The 22,074-nt window shown below is 42.9% G+C and overlaps 1 protein-coding gene and 1 pseudogene across 5 annotated transcripts; one reads left to right on the top strand and one right to left on the bottom strand.

Moving 5' to 3' along the window:
- Positions 1–4,034: 4,034 nt before the first annotated feature.
- Positions 4,035–9,152, bottom strand: LOC100383232 (uncharacterized). 3 transcript variants are annotated; one of them, XM_035959703.1, is made up of 15 exons: positions 8,591–9,152; positions 8,242–8,502; positions 7,886–8,065; positions 7,628–7,763; positions 6,774–7,108; positions 6,249–6,378; positions 5,904–6,026; positions 5,600–5,644; positions 5,395–5,478; positions 5,206–5,302; positions 5,043–5,132; positions 4,880–4,933; positions 4,733–4,798; positions 4,482–4,647; positions 4,035–4,345 (listed from the first exon to the last, which is right to left on the bottom strand). In XM_035959703.1, exons 1-9 carry the CDS (start codon positions 9,013–9,015, stop codon positions 5,395–5,397), a joined length of 1,719 nt encoding a protein of 572 aa, XP_035815596.1. In that variant the 5' UTR covers positions 9,016–9,152; the 3' UTR covers positions 4,035–4,345; positions 4,482–4,647; positions 4,733–4,798; positions 4,880–4,933; positions 5,043–5,132; positions 5,206–5,302. The 3 variants fall into 3 exon arrangements, 2 of the variants coding, with proteins under 2 accessions (XP_035815596.1, NP_001348899.1); NR_156719.1 differs by having other exon boundaries at positions 4,118–4,345; positions 4,733–4,933; positions 5,399–5,478; positions 6,774–7,118; positions 8,591–9,074; NM_001361970.1 differs by having other exon boundaries at positions 4,118–4,345; positions 4,733–4,933; positions 5,399–5,478; positions 8,591–9,074.
- Positions 9,153–15,570: 6,418 nt separating this feature from the next.
- LOC100284678 (NADH dehydrogenase (ubiquinone) complex I, assembly factor pseudogene) lies at positions 15,571–21,297 on the top strand (annotated as a pseudogene). Of its 2 annotated transcripts, none has more exons than NR_159731.1 (2): positions 15,571–15,780; positions 20,094–21,289. The product of NR_159731.1 is annotated as an NADH dehydrogenase (ubiquinone) complex I, assembly factor pseudogene, transcript variant 1 (transcript). The 2 variants fall into 2 exon arrangements; NR_159732.1 differs by having other exon boundaries at positions 15,578–17,072; positions 20,094–21,297.
- Positions 21,298–22,074: the final 777 nt, after the last annotated feature.

Raw genomic sequence — 22,074 nt, forward strand, 5'->3', positions numbered from 1 at the left:
TTTTCTCCCCATATGAACCGATATCAAAAGGTTGGTTTTTATCCTGAAAGACATGGATGTAGGGGTGAGCGCTAAAGAAGCTCAAAGATGCAAAACTGTAAGCAGTTCTAGCCAGCAACAAACATGTTCTTCCAAGGCACTCTCAATTCTTTCTTTCCATGTTGAAACTCGAGCATCCATCTCACTCTGTTTTTCAACCTCAGCGATGCTGGCAAGGAGAGCATTCTGTATAGAGAATTATCTGTCGGTATTGCACGTTGAAGAGAAAGGCAAATTCATGACGCAGACCAAAATTAAAGCTCCTGTTTGCAATTTGGGTTCTAGAAATCAACACTCAAAATGATGTTCACAATCATAATAAACCTTTAAAGCATCACCTCCATATGTGTTTTGAGGATTTTATGTGAGTGGGTGGATGCGGAATATAGCCAAGTCAGTAGAGCTCTACTTTAATACCATGTCTTTAAGACTTTAGGTGTGTGTGCTTTCATGAATGCGCCTGAGCATGTATTTCATTAGGAATAGAAAGCGTGATCACACGCACATCCATGCAAGAAAAGGGCTTAGGAAGCACCAAAAAAGAGCTTGTTATGTTTCTATAAGAATCTAATTATAGGTCTGAAACATATTCAGCTGAGAAGTGCATGCATCTCATTGTTCCAACAGTAACAACATTGATCATCTATATGACAACGACGAGCAGGTTGGATGCTAAATAAAAGCATAATAGTGAATTCTTTTGACAACGCCTGCTATAGTACATTCGGTCTAAAAACATCATATTCCGGTAGCATAAAACAACTCAGGCCAATAAGGATTTAGTGGGCCAAAAGCTCATGTGATATTGAAGGCAGGACAAAAAACAGGCAGTAAAAGCACACAACAAACTATTGACCATCATTCGGGCAGATGATGGGATCAGGTTCATCCAAGCATGTCGGTTCAAGTTTCTGATCCGCTTGAGAATTATCTTTATTTTTGCGTACCTATGCTAGGACATGTTGCTTTAGATGTTTGGACAAGGCCAATAAACACAAGGACCGAAGCTTAAGTAATCCAAATGCATGTAGTGATTTCTAGCACACAAGTACTTAACACTAATAGAGCATAAGTCAAGTTTTGATGCATTTTGTTAGGTTGAAGTGCTTTTCATCTAGTATTGAGCACATGCAATTTCGATTTTGGTAGATCAATAACTCAATAAATACTAAAGTGCACGAAATATTAGTCGGTGCCTTTATCGCTACAAATAAAAATTCAAATGGAACAAAGAACAACTCTAGATCACAGATTCATAGATCCTAACAGAAAAATTAAAATGTGACGAATTCTATTATTTCATATGGTTTGACTATTTGGATATTCGGTTATTCCAAACTATTAGTCCTATCCTATCGCATGAAAAGACTATAGCTAGCAAGACTCATTTAAGCTTATGGAGAAAGAGTACGTGCATGAGCTGTCTTCCAAAGCATGGGAGAACAACTCTTGGATGGCTCGAGGCACAACGCCAATCTTACCATCAGTTCCCTCCTGCAATCAGTTAAACCTTCATTTAATTAGAAGCACCGTGCGAAAGCTGAGTGGAATGCAAAGTCGCCAATAAATTTAGCTCAAAATTCGTTTTTAGAGCGAGCGTGAACCAACCATTGTGTAGGTCTTCCCTGTCCCGGTCTGGCCGTATGCGAAAACACAGACATTGTGCCCGTCAAGCGCAGAGCTGTGGATCGGTTTCACTTCTTGAAACACATCCTCTGTATGGACCACGCCGAGATGAGTCTTGCTAGCTACCAAAAAGGCAAACATACAAACCTGCAACAAGTGAGTAAGCAAAAGATTACCTTGTGTGGACTCCTACACAAAGACCCTGTCACCATCAAACTCTTTCTTGACCCCGACTGACTTGACCGCGATCCTCTCTTGCTCGACGGTAACCGATGACTCGATGTTCAAGCTGTTCGTTCGGACCAATGTCCAGACCCGGTAGAAGACCCTAACACTGCCTAGACGTTGCCCTATGCTCTGGAGCTCTGACCAGTGGGAATCGAAATCCAAGTGCTAGCACATAACTGCTGGTATCAAGGACTGAAGGTCGTACCTATGTGTTATCATTAGGGTAAGAATGTTAATTGTACAAACCAAAACAATAATGTTTCCAAGTGGGTTTCTTTAGTCATTACTATTACTCCAAGTTGTAGGTCAGTAACACTCAAGTTTTTTACAATGGCTATAGAATGAACATGATGCTTTGTTAATAATTTAGTCATAGAAACACCTTTTATTTATGGAGTGAGTATGATGCTTTATGCCTTTAACCGTGAGTTCTTCCTTGGTGTCAATCATAACACAATGACATCAGCAAAGAAAGCTACAAGTTCAATGAAAAATATGAACACTTATCAGATCGACAATGTTTCCAACACGTCCAAGCCCATCCTGTAGTAACAATCAAATGAAGACTGAGCTTTGATTTTTTTAAATCCAAAGACATTACAATACAGATGTCATGAGATTTGTCATTTGTGTACTTAGGATATTGACTGTAGCATAGTTTATTCTGGCAATTACTTGTTTCAGTTTAGTCCTTCATCATATCACAACTTCGTACTGAGGCTACATATAGAGAAAAATGAGGTATGCATCTCACTGCATACTTAATACATACATATGTCTTTCTCATTAATCCGATCTATCTGGTGATTTTATTACTATTTTCAAGGAAAAATTGGTATGCATCAAGCCATCAATTTGAAAGCTAAGTTTATTAGTCTTGTGATCTCTCTTACTAACATTAGCTTAACAACACTTTGTCTAGTCAACATTAGTTGACGTTTAAATTTATTGAACTATTAGTGACCTAAATGTTCAGCAAACAGATGAAGGATGAGCTACATTTCAGATCAATTTGTGTCATAATTGGTTGTTCTGATAGCTGGTGTATCTGATGACGCAAGAAGCAAACACTTGTGAAGAAGACAAATTTTTAGGAATGGCCAGGAAGCTTTCTTGGTGCAAGTGTTAATTCGATGCTGGAATCAAGACACAAGGCTTTTTTGGTTCTATCTGCAAAAAAAATTGTGAATGGTAGCCATAGTTCGGTGTTCCTTAATCGAAGGTCACCAATAATACTTAATCAATGCTACTGCACAACAACAATGTGCAACAAATCAGCAAACACAACACAATTTTATGAAATGGATGAATGAGCTATCCCTTATCCTATCCACCAAAATGTGGATCACTGAATGATCTAACACACTTAAAATATGATGGATGGATGAGCTAACTCTAATCATATACACCGAAATCATGGATTGACGAAAACCGACGTTGACAGTAAAAAACCTATACCTTCTGGTTTGGGTAGCGAACGACATATGAGGGGCAGATCTAGCAGTCTTTGCTTCGAATCATCGGCGTTGACGCCTCCGTTTTCTTCCAGAGGCCGGTGAAGAAGACCGGCGTGGGAGCGACCGGCGAATTTACCTACGCTTCATTGGAGAAGACCGACGTGGGTTTGGAGGGAGGTATCGTGCGCTCCGCCGGTGGGGGAGGGGCCAGCGCGGCAGCCGGGATGAGCGAGATTTGTCGGAGGGCTGGCGCGAGGGGGCGGGGCTGGGGCAGCGAGGGCACTGAGTTGTAGACGCCCTCCTTATTTTCTTAATAGTAGTAGTATAGATTTTAATTCTTTTTACAACCATAGAATTGCCCAAATGAAAAGTTTGCAAAAATAAACTCTCTAGACCTCTTTCTTCAAATACCAGCTGCTTTTAAAAAAAATCATTGCAACAACCTTAGAGATCAGCTAAAATCATGTGCAAATAAAGATTCAAACCATGTTTACTGGCTTCAAATCCACGTTCACATCCCAAACATTTTGCTATCTATTTGTCCCTACTATATAAGGTAAATGGTTTGTACTGTTGTCGTCGTGGTGCTCCCCAATATATTTAAATGATAAAAAACTAAAATTTCATATATTTAAATGATAAAAAACTAAAATTATGCTATAATTATGAGGATACTCACCTAGCTAACAGAACAGTGTTTATGCTCTATATTTATAAATGGAAACCAACTTACAAATAGAAAAACTTACAGACACATGGCTAGTCTTCCGAAAAAAACATGTGCTCCCATATACATACACTGCAATCGTTTGTGTACAACAAACTAGATCACGATTATACATGCACGTAGCTAGCACATATACACTTGCTGCAACAACTGGTACGTATACATACAAACAAGAGTGAGCTTTGCCGACGCGTCGAGTATGTACCAGCACGGCATCCCATCCCACTCCACTCCAAGCCACCAACGTACATGTCTCGTTCTAATCAGCCTGCACAAACGAGAATAATTCTTGTATACCATCACCACACATATATAATCTTTCTTTTTTACACATATGTAATCTTTCTTTTTTTAGACATATATAATCTACATGCCATCATCGCCATGCATGTGTCCGCAGCTACCTTGTTCTGTATCTTGTTCCAGCAAGCCGTCCCAACGGCTTTTCAGGATCCTGTATGCCTCCGAGCATGGGAGACCAATCACGCTCGACCCACCATCAGTGGGAAGCTCAATCACCAGCCCCAACCGCAGCAGTGTCTCCATTGCCTTGTCGATCGGCATCTCAATCTACAGACAAACAAAAAAAACCCAAACACCTTCAGAATTCCCATACCATGAGAACGGAAACAATAATGTATCCGTCATCTTTCACCTTTGCCTCGAATTTCTCGTGCATAAACTGCTCGCATGCATCTCTTATGCTTGCACGAGATGAGACCTACAAAAGGGCCACAGAGGTAGTGGAGTAGTCAGTAATGTGGCAGCTACGGTATCTATCAAAGGTGAACATGCCCCATACCTCATACTTCTTTCTGCAGAGCAACATGGCATATGCCAAAAGTGCTTCTTTGTACTGCACAAAAAGCAAATCATTTGCCTCAGACAGCAAGCCGAAAAAACCTGAAAATCTTCACTTCAAAAGCTCAAAAAACATGCTTTGCCTGCTCAGTGATGAATATAACCTGCTGTTGCTCAGAAGCATCGAGAAGGAAGTAAACCGAGCCGAACCCACTTGCCAATGTCTTCTCATAGAGGGTTTTATTCACCAGAAGCTGGAATCGATTGATATACAGTCAACCAAAGGATCTGCTGCGTTAGTAACAATAGGAAAAACAAATGATTTACCTGGTACCTATCCCGGGTCTGTTTGTAGCCCAGTGCTACACGGAAAACAAGTATGACGAGTGCAGTACCAGCAACTATATCAAGAAGAAAAGCTGACCTGCATTACCATGCAAGGAAAGAGACCACTACATATGATTTCATTAACTAAAACTGTAGCTCCACCAGCTTTTACTGATACAAATTACATACTTACGGAGATGAGGCTAAACTCTCAAATTTGTAGTTCACCACATATGCCAATAGACCTATTACAGTAGCAATATCTAGCCTTACCTGCATTAAAAGCAAACTATCAACAAGCCTATGTGCAGGAACAGAAAAGAATCATATAGTAAGGGTCCACACAGACAACAGGTGACTAGACTGAAAAGGATAAGGTTAGACAGAGAATTACTGTATCTAGGATGCGGAAGGACAATTTCTTGTGGGGGAAAACTACCTGCAGACGAATTTTACCATGACCGTCACTATGATGACAAAACAAAGAACAGTGTGAAGATTGTTTATTAATGCTTCATTGGTACTAAAGTAATCAAGACAATAGGTTTCTCATCTGAGTAACGGCAATAGATAGCAAGCCTTCTGACTGGGATGATATTAATGAAATGTATTTAGATCTGGGAAACATTGTTTTCCTTAAACATCTAGGAAAACCATAAATTTTCCTTTTCCGATTTATCTGAGACTCAGTCACTTACTGGCAAATCTGGGATCGGAATCCTCTCATAAATTTTCAGTTGCAGCGGAACCATCTCGTCCTTCGTTTCACTTGGAACAACTTCATCAGTGTAAAGTAGTATTAACTCCTGGAATGCTGGTTCCTGTCAAAGTTTCTAGTTTAATTTGATACCCAAGTCTATGCAGAATAAAAGATAAATCATTCAAATATTGCCAGTTCACTATCCATGGTAGTAGCATGTCAAATTACTTTGAACAAAGGCCATGTACATTTTAATTGCTTTTATAGAGACTTTTTGTTTTTTCTGTCCAAGGCACTTCATGGCCATAAAAAATGGATGACCAAAAATCAACTTTCTATATACCTGAAGAGTAGACCTCCCAAACAGAATACGAAAAGAAGCTTTCACCATCTCCCAGATATTGTTATTGCAAGATTCTCTGCTTGCAGGTTCCCATATATTAGCAAGGGTAATTCTTGGTAGAAAGTTTGGCCTGAAGGGAAAGTCGGATACTTTCTAAGTCAAAAAATATGATATGAATGGACGAGTCACAACAAAAGAAATTAGCAAGAAAATAAGTAAATGACCATTTCATATAATTTTCGGGTATAATTTTGTTTTTTATAGCAAACTCTTTCCACATTTATGTGTAGAAAACAATAAAATGTGTAGCAAGAAGAATATGCGCAAAGGAATAATCAAATATGGACTATGCTTCAGAAATATGCAAGTTTATAACAAGTTTGGTAATCAGATTCTTATGCAATAATTCTGTAGAGCTCGGCTGCATTCATTTGCATAAACTACTAATATTACCAAGACATAATAAAGTATCCCTAAAGACTAAAGTGAAGAGAAAGCACAATGTACATATGTTTGGGGTCTAACCTCACATGTCCTTCAAGATGTTTAGTTTCATTGTTGGATTTTATCGTTGCTTCTGGCAGAGAAGGTATTAGTCCAGTCCATTTAAGCAATCTTCTTAACAGTCTTCCACGAGGACCAACAGGTGACAAAATTCCTTCATAACGAGAGACTGCCCTTTGTGCAGCGATCCAAATAGGAACATCTGCATCAGGTAACTGATCAGAACTAAGCTTGTCCCATGAAGAGCTTTCTATCAACAGCAGTGAATTATCTGCATAAGTTTGCTCTTTAAGCCATAGTCTCAGTTTGTCTATCCAGATCTGAAATCCCTGGTTATCTGTTGATCTTTTCAAAGCCTGCCAGGAACTAAAATAATCACATACAATTAGCCAAAAATTTTGAGTGACACGCAAAATCCGTAAGAGTTCAGGAAAAAAAAAGAACACAATTGGAATGCTGATTCCATAACAGGTTGACTACAAGTAGCAAAATCTGCAGCATTTAAATTATTCTCGAATTCTATAGTTAGTTAGCTCATTTGCAATTGTCTAAGAGGGCACATAGATTGTAGCGTTAGATGTTTCTGAGTTCATCGGCCAAAGACCTAAAAGCAATGTACTGTGATGCATAATAATAAAACTGCAGATCCTAAACTGTTATGTTATAATGTTAACATGTATCGATAATCCGAGACAAATGTTACTTCAGCACTAGAACCATCTCTTACAGCTCAGTGTGTGTATAACAGTATTAGAGCCACTAAAGAGTTAATTCTGGTTGTATGACAGGTGATCAGGATATAATAATAAGTAAGAGGTCACAGTACATTAAAGATCATGAATACTAGGCATGTGAGGACAGAAAGATTGACTGACCTCATTAAGCCATTTCCCTGGCTTTTTCAAGGGTTTGGAGAGGCTGAAAAAGACATTCTGCAAGAGTTTTGATTGCAAGTAATCAAGTTTCTCAACCAACAGGAGGCCTTTCTGCCTCTCAGTCGCGTATCCACGCCTGTAAGGGGTGAAAAATAAGGGATGTCTGGAGTAATTCTTACAGAGAGTGAAAGTTCCTTATATAGAATATATAGAATATAGATATGAATCAGGCAGCAAGCTAGGGGGAAAAAGTGTGACCTGAATATTATTGCATTAGATTGAGCAGCCTTCTTCCAGTCGACATAAATGGGCAGCGTGAGCAGGTAATCGTTATTTAGGGCATATGTCAAGAGCAGATCTTGTGCGGAGAGTTCTTCAAACTGAGCATTGCGTAGTAGGGTCATGAATGAGCGCTGAAATTGAGTTGCAAAAGCAACTCTTTTTTTTATAGAAAAAAAAGCACGGCAGACACAAAAGCAATCAGTCAGTAGGCACTAGGCAGGTGGTTATGCATGTGTGTGTATGTAGCTTAATGAATTTATAAGCAACTAGAGTTTGAGAGCATCCACCATTCCATTTCCATTCATCCGTTCCATCATTGTTATTATTGTTACCTGGTCTGGGAATCGGGGTCTGGGGTCAATCCGAGCAGAGTTCTCAAGTCCACGCTTCTAGTAAGGAACAACGTGCCATCCAGTTGGGTGATGCCGAAAAATCCGGAGCCGGCTTTGCCGTTGACGTAGTCCGAGCCCGAGGCGGTGTCAGTGTCATCCTGCTCCTCTTCCTCGTCCCGGTGGCGTTGCGTGAGCATGTAGGAGGTGCGCATCTCCTCGAGCATCCTCTTGTGCTCGGCGTGAAGGATGGCGTCCAAGCATCTAAGGAAGGGAGGGAATGATGTAATTAGTGGTAGATTGTTGACGAAGTGGCAAGTAACATAGTATAAAAGTAGCGAGTGAATTGCACCTGGCGCAGCGCTTGAAGTCCGCGGCGTCGTCGTCGTCGGACGCGAACTGCGAGAGGACAGCATCGAGGAGGGCCTCCTTGGGGACGGCGATGTAGCGCTGGCGCGGCACGTTGATGCCCTCGGGGTCTGATGATCCTTGGGGCCCTTCCCCTTCCCAGTCGTTGGACTCCCCCTCCGTGTCATAGCGCTGTTTCTCCTCGTCACCCTCCGCGGTGACCATGCCGTCGGGATGGGCCCACGCATCGGAGCCGGGGCGGAGCGGGTCGTACTGCACGGCGGCGTCGAGCCTGGCAGAGGAGCCGACGGAGCAGCTCGCGGCAGTGGTGGATGAAGACGGCCAGGGGAAGCAGCTATAGGAGGCCGCCGGCGTTATGGAGAAGGACACCGGTACGGCGGCGAGCGCGTTGGCGCGCAGGAGGAGCATCGCTGCCGCCGCCGCCGCCGCCGGAAGAGGAATCCTCAGTGGTGGTGGTGGGCAGTCGCTGAGAGCCGAGTTGGATAAACGCTCTGCCCTGCCGGAGCCACGTGGCTGGCTGGACGACACTTTCACGTTTTGGCTCGTAAAACTTCGATTGGGCCGGTCCGGCCCGATTATGAACCGAACCGAACCGATCAGATGAAGAAGTAAATTGAGAGGCCCATCGATGGATTGACTCCGCCGCCCTCCCCGAGGTCACATCCCCGCCCGACCTCCTGGCGGCGGCGCCTCTTAGGGTGTGTTTGGTTTGACTTTTGGCTTTGCCTTTTGCCCCCCTAAAAGCCAAAAGCCAACCAAAGAGCTGGATCCAGGAAGCAGCTTTTTCTAAAAGCCGACTTTCTTGCAGTGCGAATCTGAAAGCACCTCTGGACCTGCTTTTAGTGGCTTTTCGGATGGAACTGTGAAAACATATATCAAAAAACTTTTAACGATTTTTAGTGATTTTCATTAAACGGTTTTTAGCTTTTTAACAGCTTACAGCCTACAGCAGCTTTTTCCACAGCTCACAGCTCACAGCAACTTTTTTCACAGCCACAGCCCAACCAAACAGACCCTTAGTCCATTCTCGCTATTGAGAACTACGTTACCACAGATCACCAGATCCGCTCTCTTCCCTCCCGTCAGCAGTAGAGGCGCAAGAAGATGTAGAAAACCCGTCTCCCTTCCCATAAGCACGACAGAGGAAACACACGAGACACTGGATATAAGGTTGGGCCTCTGGCCTCTTTCTGATCTCTGTAATATGAAGGGGTGTACAGGTTCCTTATATAGAGATGTGAGACCCCTCAGGGGCAAAGCAGGTATTTGCCCACATAACCCTAACTAGGGTTACTTAACACTCCCCCTTGGGCGAATACCGCGACCAACACATGCCTCGTTAAAACTCCGAAAAACCCAGTGGGAAAAATATGGAGAAAGAGAGCATGGTGATACAAATTGCATTTGCACTTTGTTGCCTCGTTAAAAACCTCATGTGAGAAACTTCAAGAAAACTCACAAAGGGAAAAAGAGTACAACAGCTGTCATCGGGACAGATTTCGATCCTCTGAGATCTAGATTCTATCGAATCTTCTACAAGGGCTAACTTTTAGAAATGTGCTCCCCCTGATCCTTGCAAAACTGTATCAATAAGGCAAAACATCTTCTTCTAGAAGTATATGCACATAAAGATTTAGCAAACGGATTGCATATCCTTGCAAGGACTATTTCAGGAACTTTACCTCTACTCACTTCTAGGATATACGAGGTAAGTGCACGTGTCAATATAAATAAGCCACTTTGATTGATGGTGTTCGATCGACTAGATCTATATATTTGATAGAAAGTTCCATAAATGTTCACATATTGATCATCAAGCTCACGCCTTCAGGGCATAGAATATGACATTTATTGTCTCACGGTTGTGATCAATATAAGCATTCGCTCCCCCTGACGATGACATCTGTCAAAGTCTTTATCCCTCATAACTCAAGCATATTCTTCAAGATATATGTCTCATTGTTCATCTGGAATAACGAGAATGAAAGGGGTTGGGGTGCTATCATTTTCTATCTTACACCACAATTTATACATAGTTGTGCAAAGCAAATAACATATCCTTCAATAGGACTTAGGGGATAATATAGTTGCAATAGTACATATTCTAAATATGACACATCGCTCGAGGCGTTCATCCATTGCAACATCTATGATGGTGTAACAAAAGTTCATCTAAGATCGTAATCCATCAGGGATTTTTCATCGATCAGATACATCGTTATAGTCTGTCTTTCTGGCACAATGGGGATATTTTGCCAGTAACACCTAAACCTTATAGGTTTCGGCCATCAGGGCTTTAGAGGATACCGTAATTCCACATCAAGTGGAAAATACCATGAGTAAAACTCGTGGAATGCACATGTGCTTATTCGGTGAACTTCAAGTTCTTTGGTACCTCATCTTATTCCTTTTCGGGTCTGTATGGGTCTTTATCCCTTTATAGGAATTATCAAACTTTGGTGTTCAACACAGACTTTGTTTCTTCTGGATAGGTTCCATCTGGGAACGATAGTCTCAACTACGAGATATTCTCCCTACATAGGAGAGTGATCATTCATCAGGAATGTATTATTCGGTATGAGATTTATATGTTGCATATTTATAATTTAAATATATGAGTCCTCCTAGGATCTCATGACGGATCTTCAGAATCCTATTAACTGCATATTTTAATTCATGCCATTTGCCAGATATATTACATAGCGGAACAGTGTTTATTCAACACATATGTGGGATGGGTCTCTCACAAGACCACTTGAACCATCGCATTCACCACACATTATTTCAATAGTGCCCATAAATGTCCGAACTTCAAGCTCGCGACTTTCATTTTGCGATTATTGGTTCAGCCTCGATTGCATTTATCAATGACCCGATAAGAGAGCTTAAAGCACCCATGCCTAGGACTTTGTTTTGGATCCATTTGCAATCTAGAGGGGCAAGATAGGTGTCGACATATTTGTCTCCCACATTTAATAATGATCTCCGTCATTTCCCAAAACGAAAGATTCATTGTTCCGTATTCCCAGCACAATGATATTGCGCGCATTGCTAGGAATTTCATCGTCAAGATGAACCTCTTCGTGAGGCAAATCACCATCAGGGTGAATTAATCGGAGGAGAGTTATCACAGACCACGTGAATCTGCAATCAGAAACATATGCTTTGACTAAGGCTGATGGATCATATTCGCAGGCGTCCCCGAGAATAGATCAAATGCCAATAAGTCAAATGTGGATATGATATTAATCCCGGGTATATCCACATCTACATCGGGTAGAAGCATTCAGACCAATATGGTTACTCCTCAACGATTTCTGGCAAACTCCATATACACAGGAGTACACACCGAACGACATATTCAGTTTGACTTTTGTGCGTTTAATAGAATATTGAGGCATTACACTATATGGGCATTCCTCCCCCTAATGCCGAGATGTTCTAAAAGCATACATATAAAATCCCCAACCACAATCATCCAGTTGTGGCCAATGTATGCTATTGTGGTGATTTATTTGGGAAATCTTACACACATTACAGATAGGGGTTTTATGCAGTGAGCTTTGGACTTAGATTAATGTAGTGGCATGAATACTACATATTTGTCCTTCAACATGAAGGGTTAGTCTCGACATCCAGCGAGACATGCAACAACAAGTTGCTTCATGGTTACAATTCTGCAAACTTATTGTTATTACTACCAAATGCATAGTCAATCATTAAGATTTAGACTAACATGCACAACACTATTTTATCCATAAGGGTCCTTCAGGGGCTCATGAATACCATACGTCGTTTGGAGCCATTAGTTGACTTCAGATCAACAAGTAAAATGACCATCAGGGTCTAGCGCTCACAAGGACATTCACTGGTTGTATTGTGCTTTGAGGCACATAGGAAAAATGTGTGTGTTTATATTGGTAGTAAAGTGCACGGCGTCAGGCCAATGCTGCCAAGCAGATATTTTTGTTATGCAGAGATGTATAGTCCAACTCGTTTTATCATTGCCCATTGTTTACCCAATTACTCATACCGGTCTGAAATCGGGTTTCAAGTTATGCAACATTTTTTTAGGTATTATAATTTTGGGAGAGAACTTATAACAATAGTCAAATATTTATGGTGTCACCAGCAGGGCAAAAATTTCTCCTCATATTATATACCAACTTGTTCTATAAAGCATTATTTCGATCTCTTCATTGTTCAGCAAAAAGAGAAGCTTTAGAATAGAACAGACAAGACCAAGAAATTATTTTATCTGGGAAAATCACCATATAACTAGCTTTTGATGAAGCAAATGATGATAACTGCTTGGCAAGAACGAAACAATACTGGTATCCGCTTAGGATCCATCTTCAACAACAGATAATATTGCTCTCATACGAAGAAATCATCAAGAGTAGAGAGGATACAACAGGTCTCTACAAGATCTTCATATTTCTATCACAAATTATCATCACTAGTAGTCTAGTGGTCAAGACATATGACTCTTCTGGCTTCGAGGACCAAGAACATGTTAATGTCTAATTTAGCTTCAAGCTCTGTGGTGATGTGGGATTTCATAGTTATTTGTCTACTCTTCTTACTTCTGGTAGATCGGAGGTAGATAATGGTAAGCATGCCAAAGGGTGGAATTCAGTGTAGTTCGGCTACATAAATCCAAGGTATGTGTCCATTCAGGACCGACCTTTATCATTTAGTTTACAGTGTATACCAAACTTGTCAAAGGACTATCTCGAGTCAATTCAGTGACTATAAGTATTTACAATTCCGAGAGATGTATGCGACACAAGCATAGAGGTTCTAGATAAAACGAGTAAAGTGGTTCGACGGGAACACACTATGGTTTTCACACCAATATAGTGAAAAATTTATCAGAATTACCTTTCAATGTACTCGCAACTTCGTGTTGCTAAGGTACTAGCCATTTATCTCAAAGTTTGCTTCATGTCATTTAGCGACAAAGAGAGCAATATGCTAACATCTGGTTGAGCAATGTATGCTGAGATTTATAGTCTTAAATTATTTGGTAAGGCCTTTTGCTTACTAATAGAATCCCAATTTGTGATGTCTTTTATGCCAAAAAGGCTTTCATGCATTATATTATATATCTTCAGGTTACTTCGGGTAAAACTTTATGCATGAGGAGAGAGCAGAGAATTAACTTATCTGTATTTCATTGTATTTTAATTTAATTTCCTAGATTTCCAAGCACTATAGAGCTTGGTGTAGTTGTTATGGCCACTTGACGATATATAAATATACAATGCCACACAACACAGTCAAATAAAATATAGAGCCAAACAAAATTGTTTATGAAGGTTGCACATAATGTGACTCCAGGACCTTGAACAACCCACCACAATCCACACGAGTACAAGCTCTAGCGTATCTGGCGTCAACGCGTGTGCGGCCATCAGGGCTACGACAGTATAGCAAGCCTTCATAATAAGCGCAACAGGCACAATTATGGCTCGGTAATTGGGGTACACGATAAATCCACGCAACGTGCGCAACAGGCGCAATTGTGGCTCGCGACAGACAGACAGTGCCTACAGGGCATGCAAAAAATATGCGACTCAGCGATGACGGTCTGGCTCAACCGGAGCGATCCGATTAATGGAGAGCGCGAGATAGCAAACACATGACACAACCAAGTTCGAACGACACAAATATTGCGTCGTGTTGCCAGGGCGCAGTCAATATCCAGCTAATGCCATAACTCAGTCGATTACCAACGCAGCCTGATCGGCGTGTCTGAGTACCCATTATACAATTTAATCGCTCGACGTGAGTCCGAAGGCTTAACACATAGCAAATATTTAGAGCGATTTAAGTATACAAAATATATACTCCACATGCATTTAATAATTTTCTACTATTTACTTCAATAAATAAAGCAGAAAAAAATAAATACCAATATTAATGTATAATCATAACACATCGGGTGTAAATATATATATATATTTTTTTCAATATTTAAGCATGCATTTTTTCTATTAATTATTTACAACAGAAAATAATTAAATAAATTACAAATTGTAACAAAATGTATGCTTTATTTTATTTGTTATTTGCCAAAAAAAACAGAGCACATGCATGCGCTGCACATTTTTCTTTATTCCATCTTTCACGGACGACCACACATTTCACTGTTGACTCGGCTCGGTCAACGGCGCATGCGAAGGTGGTTGGACGTCATGGCAAATATATCTCTTGACTTTTTCAACGCTCCATGCGTTTCTCAGCCTGAGTGGATCCGTTTTTAGCGCCGCTCAACGCATGAGCACATGCGCATGCGACCCTCTGCCCTCCTCCGACGGCGAAGTGGCCCCAGCGCCGGCACGGCTGCTGGCCCATGGCACGGCTGTAGCGTGGTCCAGGTGCGGGCATGCCTTGCAACGTGGGCTAGCTGTCGCGGGAGCGGGCGCTTCCGGCGCGGACGCAACACCACGACAACGATAGCAAGTTCGTCGGGCACGGATCATAGTTCATGCACACTAGCAGATAAACATACCATTCGATTACGTAGAGGGAAAATCGAAGTCTGTCGCGTAGGACAGTTCGGCTAGGCCGAGGGACCTGCCGGCTTGACGGAGAGTCGATGCAGATCTATTCCGCAGCAACGTCGAGGTAGAGCGTGCTGATAACGTATTGAGAACTACGTTACCACAGATCACCAGATCCGCTCCCTTCCCTCCCGTCAGCAGTAGAGGCGCAAGAAGATGTAGAAAACCCGTCTCCCTTCCCATAAGCACGACAGAGGAAACACACGAGACACTGGATATAAGGTTGGGCCTCTGGCCTCTTTCTGATCTCTGTAATATGAATGGGTGTACAGGTTTCTTATATAGAGATGTGAGACCCCTCAGGGGCAAAGCAGGTATTTGCCCACATAACCCTAACTAGGGTTACTTAACACTCGCGACGACCGATACCTCCCCGGCACCCCGCCCGTCCTCCCGGCGACCGACGCCTCCCGACCATCCTCCCAACGACTAGCGTCAGGCACCCCAGCCTCGGGCGCCGCGAAGCTATTAGCCCCGTGGACGCGGCGGCGGCGGCGGCTCCGGCTGCCACACCAACACAGACAGGCAATGGCTAGGCAAGGCGCAAGAAGAGGAGGGGAAGTCGAAAATAATTTAGCAGCGGAAGCGGAAGCAGCAGCACGAGGTGGGTGGGGCAGCGGCAGCGGGGTGAGATTTTTTTCGTTCCTCTCTTCGCTTTGCTTCTCTGCACGCGATCGATTGCCGGACTGGTTGCGAGGGGGGAGCTCGTGCGCTCAGCGGCGGGCGAGGATTCGTGGTGGGATAGCCACCGTATACCGCCGTCTACGGGGAATTTCCGGGGGCGGATGGGCGCTAGTACCCGCAGTGCAGCGCCCGAAATCTGGGGTTCGAGGCGAGAATTCTGCTCGGGTTTGGTTGTGCTAGCCGTTTCGATCTGGGTTGGTTTGTTTTGGTTTGCGACAAGTTTTTGCTTAGGGTTCAATTCAATCCGTCCGCGGGGAGCGTAGTTTAGTTCTGGGGGTTTATGCCTTGCCCAATCTAATTGTCTTCCACCTTACCCAAACTCTACCAAGAAAGCCCCCAAAATGTTTCATTTTTCTTTTCTTCCCATGTGTGATGTTTTGATCATAAACATAAACGTAAGGATGGTTGTGGAAATCCATATGTTTATCACCGTTTGCTTCCTCCAGCAGCGCTATTACCGTTTGCTTCTCTTCCCATGTGCTAGCCGTTTGCTTCTCTAGCGGCGCTATTACAGTTTAGGTCTGGTAGGCGCGCTAGGTGGTAGCAATCTACGCCTTTGCTTCCTCCAGCAGCGCTATTACCGTTTGCTTTGTCCCGTTGCTTACATGTGTGTTTATGTTCTCGTCACCTTGGGTTGGGTCGGTGGAACATATGGATGGTTGGTGGAAATCCAGCCCAGCAAAAGTACTCCATGGTATTAGTTGTTGGAGTGATTATTATTTTTTCTACAATTAGGGCTGGTTTGGCAGCCCAAAATCCCACCAGTTTTCTGGCCTTTTCTATGGGGATAAAGCCCACCTTAATATTTTTCTTGGTTTTATCCATCTGTGTGTTTGGAAGACCATCTTTCGACAAACATTTGTCCGGGAGAGGCCTTTTTCCGGTTGGAAATTGCCCCGGTCTCAGTAGGCCAGGCGATTCTTCGTTCTCTGATGCCATCCCGGCGACGCCCCGGCTCCCAGCGACTCTAACCCTAGCCTCTCGAGCTCCTCCCCAACGCCATCGCTCGTCCGCCATCGCCACGAGCTCCTCCGCCGTTGTCGTCGCTCGTCCCCATGAGCTCCCCATCCCCACGGCTCCCAACGACTCTCCATCTAGCAAAGCAGTACATAAAGGTAACAGCCACCTGATCCTCCATCCCCACGAGCTCGTCTGTCGTCTCCACCTAATCCACATCGAGCTCTCCGACGTCGTCCCCTTCCACTCGACAAGGTAAGATCCCGCTCTAGATCCACGCCTTGCTGTGCCTTGCTGCATCTTGCTTTTTCACGTGTTCACACATACCTTACCAGCACGACAGCACAGGACAATGTGCTGCTAGGTGATTAGATCTGGCAGCTCTATCCTTATGGCGCAGTGCTTTTACTGAAACCACGTGAAAGCTTAAGTTAGTCTTTAACTGTTGAGACAGGACGAATCCAATCGTTTCTGTTGGTTTCTACTTGCTCTGAAGCTTTAGAAACCATGATTTGAGGAAGTAAACGTGGATATAGTTAGTAGTGGCTGCGACAGCGGTGGTTCTGCATTGACAGAAGTTGTCTGTATGACAGGGAGTTTGAGCAAATGGGAACAATATTATTCGAATTCTGAATTGCTGTTACATTTACCTTGTCCTTTGCTCATCTGTTGTCTGATACCTGACGTTCTTTAATGCACACGCAATTGGCAACGTTTTAAAAGTTTCTGGTGATTCTGTGGTACACAAATGATGTGATGATGGATGAACCAATTTACTATGCTTCAATTTACTTTGTTTGATTTTTTCCTGATTTTTTGAAGTATTGTTTATAGCATCACGTATATATGGATGAACCATTTTCTGATGATGGATAAAGTTCTCATCCAATATAGTAGTATAGTGTTGCTGCTTGCTACGTTTTGGGACAAAAACATATTTGGACTAAACCCTTGGTTGCCAAAGGGTGGCAGGAAATTATACCCTAGTGTGGAAAATCCTCTCATGAAGTGCCATTTAAATCCCCTTGGTGGATTTTTTCCATGGGTTTTTCCCTATTGCTGTCAAACGAGTCCTTATTGTTTCAATTTTTTTCTCTACGTGATTACGTTCTTCTTTTGGGGTTACTTCTTTGTGGGCACTCCTGCGTTATCTTCTTTGCACGGAAGAATTTCTCCCCTCTGGGTACGTGTAGGGATTTTCTGCGTTCCCCCAAGATAAGATTTGTGGTATAACTAGTTCACTGCCTGTAAAACCTCCGATTGATGAAGGTATTGCCATATGTACGAGCAAAGAAGAGAAGAAAGGCTCAATCTTGTACAATCTTTGGTCGGTTAGAGCATCTCTAGAAAATGACTCCTCAAAATCAGTTTTAAGGGGCATCATGGTGGTTGGTGCTTAGTTCATGGCCTGGCTGTCACATTGAGGGCACTGACAATTAGGTCTACAATGGATTATGGAACACTGATTTTACATTTGAAATTTGTAGTCTTGACCTCTCGAGGAAGGCTAAGCATCACAGCTTTGTAGGCCAATTTTGCTACTTAGGAGGTGAATGGAGGGACTTTCCATCTGGATCTTACATAGTAGCTTCTAATACTCTATCGGACGACTACATACCTGGATTTTGTAGCTTCAAGTTGACCCAGGCTTCTTTATTTAGAGCTTGCAGTTTGATTCAGTTTTGTTCTCTTATAATCCTCTGTTACTTGCCTTGTTTTAGTCAGGAAACTTAATCTGTTTAGGTTCACATTTTGCTGAGATGGACACAATATGCTACTTGTTCGCTTATGTGAACTTGATCTGCTTACTATGAGCACATTTTTTTTCTGTTACAAAACGAAGGAAAACATAGGATGCATAATTTCTTTGCATATCTTTAATGTCATTGACACCTACTCTCTTTTTACCAAGGTTATTAACACGATAAAACGCTGTCATGGGTGAAATTTTGACTTTTAAATGTTTAAACAAAGTTTAAATGTAGATTTAAACAACATAGGAAAAATATCAATACATCATAATTTTAGACAATAACATGAAGTTAAATATTAAGATAGAGAGGTTAATGGCTTACCAAAACTTCACCCATGAGCTGGATTGGACCCCAAAAGTAACTAATAGACTAGGCCCAAAAGTAGCTAATGGTCTAAAATTCATAAAACTTTGCGTTTTACAGTTTAAAACGCCAAAACGCTAAAACATGGTCTCAACCTCTAATTAGAGTTATGATGTTTAAACGTCGTTTAAATTTAGTTTTAATAACACTGCGCCTGAGCATGCGGATCCATGCCCTTCGCGGTGCGCCTCCGGCGGCCAGCCACCGTCACCGTGCTCTAACTCTCCGGTGCACGGTAATGGCCTCCCTAGCAATCATTACACCAGGTGGTCTCCCTTCCTCAGTCGCCCATCCCACCTTCTAGGCTGCTAGGTCAGGTCACCATCGAAGCCAGTAACATTTATGTTTCTACATTTCTTTCGACCCGATATGCTGCGTCTGCATTGTTGTTTGCACTGGATATTGTTATTCATCAGCCCCAAACCAATTGCAGTTTAACTTTGGTCATGTCATGTCTAATTTCCCTGCAATTTCCGCACTCCATTTCATATATATGTATCAAATATGAACCCCTGAAACTGAAGCAGGTGTTCCTTTTCATATATTTGGAATTTTTGTTGTTCCTTTTAATAGATGTGCTATCTGATTTTGTAAAATAGAAAGTAAGCTATCCCTTGATTTTTATTAGCCATATATAGCTAATCATGGGTGTTGCTATGTAACTTTGCAAAATAGCAAGGCTGTTGTGGACCTCTTCCTTTTCGAGGGATTTTATTTTACAAAATGACAAAATACTAGGATTTAGCTATTAATTATAGCCAATCTGTTGGAGTTTCTCTCACTTCCTTTATCAGTAAGGACCCGTTTAGATCCGTTAGCACTAAAAATTAGCAACTAAAATTAAAACTAGTTGATCCAAACAGACCTGCTAATAATCTGATAATTGTTAACGGAAGGGCTGCTAAATATTACTAGTTCCATTAGCAGGATTTGGAGTTGCTAATGATTCATATGCACCTTCAACTCACTATCTAACTACCTATTAGCACATGGATGCAAACAGCTTCCCGCTAAAAGTTAGCAACTATTAGCTAGCTAATTTTTATTGCCAATGAATCCAAACATGCCCTAACTAATCTGAACATGTGCACAAATCTCGGCTGTTGTATATTCAGAATCTAATCTAACCATGTGCCTTTTTTTTGTTTGTGTGGTGCAGGGACCTTCCTTCCTGATACAGGAAGGCAGGGTTCATGAGTGGCGGCACGCCTGCAGCAAGCAGTAGCCTGCGGACATCACTCTCATACTACGTGAGGCAAGTCCGCGCCTATGACTACCACCACTACCTCTGCCTTCTCCACCTGGCCCCGGCCGTGCGCAAGGCCGCGTTCACCTTCCGCACCTTCAACATCGAGACAGCAAGGGCCATGGATGTGGTGTTCGACCCCCGAGCCGGCCTCATGCGCCTCCTCTGGTGGAAGGAGGGGGTCGACAAGATCTTTGGCAACAAGCTAGTCGAGCACCCAGTTGCCCAGGCGCTCTCTTCGATCATCGCAGACCACAAGGTTAGCAAGCACTGGCTGAAGCGGTCCGTGGAGGCGAGGATCAACGACGCCAACCGTGAGGAAGGCACCATTCCTAGGACGAGCGCGAAGTTGGAGAGGTATGTGGAGGACACCCAGTCCACCATCCTTTACATGACCTTGCAGGCTGGCGGAATACAGTCCACCGTGGCTGACCACGCCGCCTCTCACATCGGCAAGGCCAGCGGGCTTCTGTTACTGCTCAAGGCGCTGCCGCACCATGTAAATAATCAAGGGACGGTACATTATATCCCAGCTAGTGTGGCCGAGGAATGCGGCCTGCTCATCACACGGGAGGGCGGCAGGTCGGAGGTCAGGGCAGGCGAGAGGCTGCTAGACGTAGTTTTCAAGGTCGCATCTGTTGCGGAGGCTCACCTGCATAAGGCGCGAGAGTTGGCACCGTCCGTGCCCAAAGAGGCGATCCCTATGCTCCTCCCAGCCTTGCCGGCCCAGGTCCTCCTGGATACCCTGCGAAGGTGAGTTCAACGTGTTTGATCCTTGGCTGTCGAGGGGAGTCCACGGGGTCTCTCCTCTGTGGTACCAGCTGAAGCTTAACTGGAACGCGCGGCGAAGCAGGTACTAATGAGGAGGAGGAACCTTTTGCCCTCAGCCATGGGAGCTGTTGCTGTTCCTTGTAGCAAAAAGCTTTTTATTGGGGGTTTTTGACATAGCAGAGATTGAATAACTACTTGCGGCAGATTTGAAGCTGTTAGGGTTTAGGGTTATTCAATTGTGCCATGGGAGCTGTTGCTGTTCCTTGTAGCAAAAAGCTTTTTATTGGTGTTTTTTGACATAGCAGAGATTGAATAACTACTTGCGGCAGATTTGAAGCTGTTGAATATGTGTCGTGCTTTTCGTTGTGTTTGTGGGCTGGGCTCATTTACATTGCACAATTGCAACACTGACAGTGACTGTTTTATTTTTCTTTTGGAACATACAATGCCTGTTTGTATTAATACAGCAGAAAGCAGACAATATTTTTTGATAAACGCAATTAGTTTTCTATAGTCTATACTGAAAGTCGCCTAGAGGGGGGTGAATAGGGCGAAACTGAAATTTATAAAATTAATCACAACTACAAGCCGGGTTAGCGTTAGAAATAGAAACGAGTCCGAGAGAGAGGACGCAAAACAAATCGCAAGCGAATAAAGAGTGTGACACGCGGATTTGTTTTACCGAGGTTCAGTTCTCGTAAACCTACTCCCCGTTGATGCGGTCACAAAGACCGGGTCTCTTTCAACCCTTTCTCTCTCTCAAACGGTCTCTCGGACCGAGTGAGCTTTTCTTCTCAATCACTTGGAACACAAAGTTCCCACAAGGATCACCACACGATTGGTGTCTCTTGCCTCAATTACAAGTGAGTTTGATCTCAAGAAAGAATGAGAAAGAAAGCAATCCAAGCGCAAGAGCTCAAAAGAACACAACAAATCACTCTCACTTAACACTAATGATTTTGTGGAATTGGGAGAGGATTTGATCACTTGGGTGTGTCTTGTATTTAATGCCTAGCTCTTGTAAGTGGTTGGAGAGTTTGATCTCAAGAAAGAATGAGAAAGAAAGCAATCCAAGCGCAAGAGCTCAAAAGAACACAACAAATCACTCTCACTTAACACTAAT

Source organism: Zea mays, chromosome 6, assembly GCF_902167145.1.
Source record: "Zea mays cultivar B73 chromosome 6, Zm-B73-REFERENCE-NAM-5.0, whole genome shotgun sequence".
Taxonomy (NCBI): domain Eukaryota; kingdom Viridiplantae; phylum Streptophyta; class Magnoliopsida; order Poales; family Poaceae; genus Zea; species Zea mays.

Bases quoted from the DNA above. Each gene is read 5' to 3' on its own strand.
- LOC100383232 (NM_001361970.1), bottom strand. From the start codon at position 9,015: ATGCTCCTCCTGCGCGCCAACGCGCTCGCCGCCGTACCGGTGTCCTTC. The intron at 8,503-8,590 runs GTGCAATTCACT...TCCCTTCCTTAG, and splicing joins GACTTCAAGCGCTGCGCCAG to ATGCTTGGACGCCATCCTTC. The intron at 7,764-7,885 runs GTCACACTTTTT...CACCCCTTACAG, and splicing joins TCTAATGCAATAATATTCAG to GCGTGGATACGCGACTGAGA.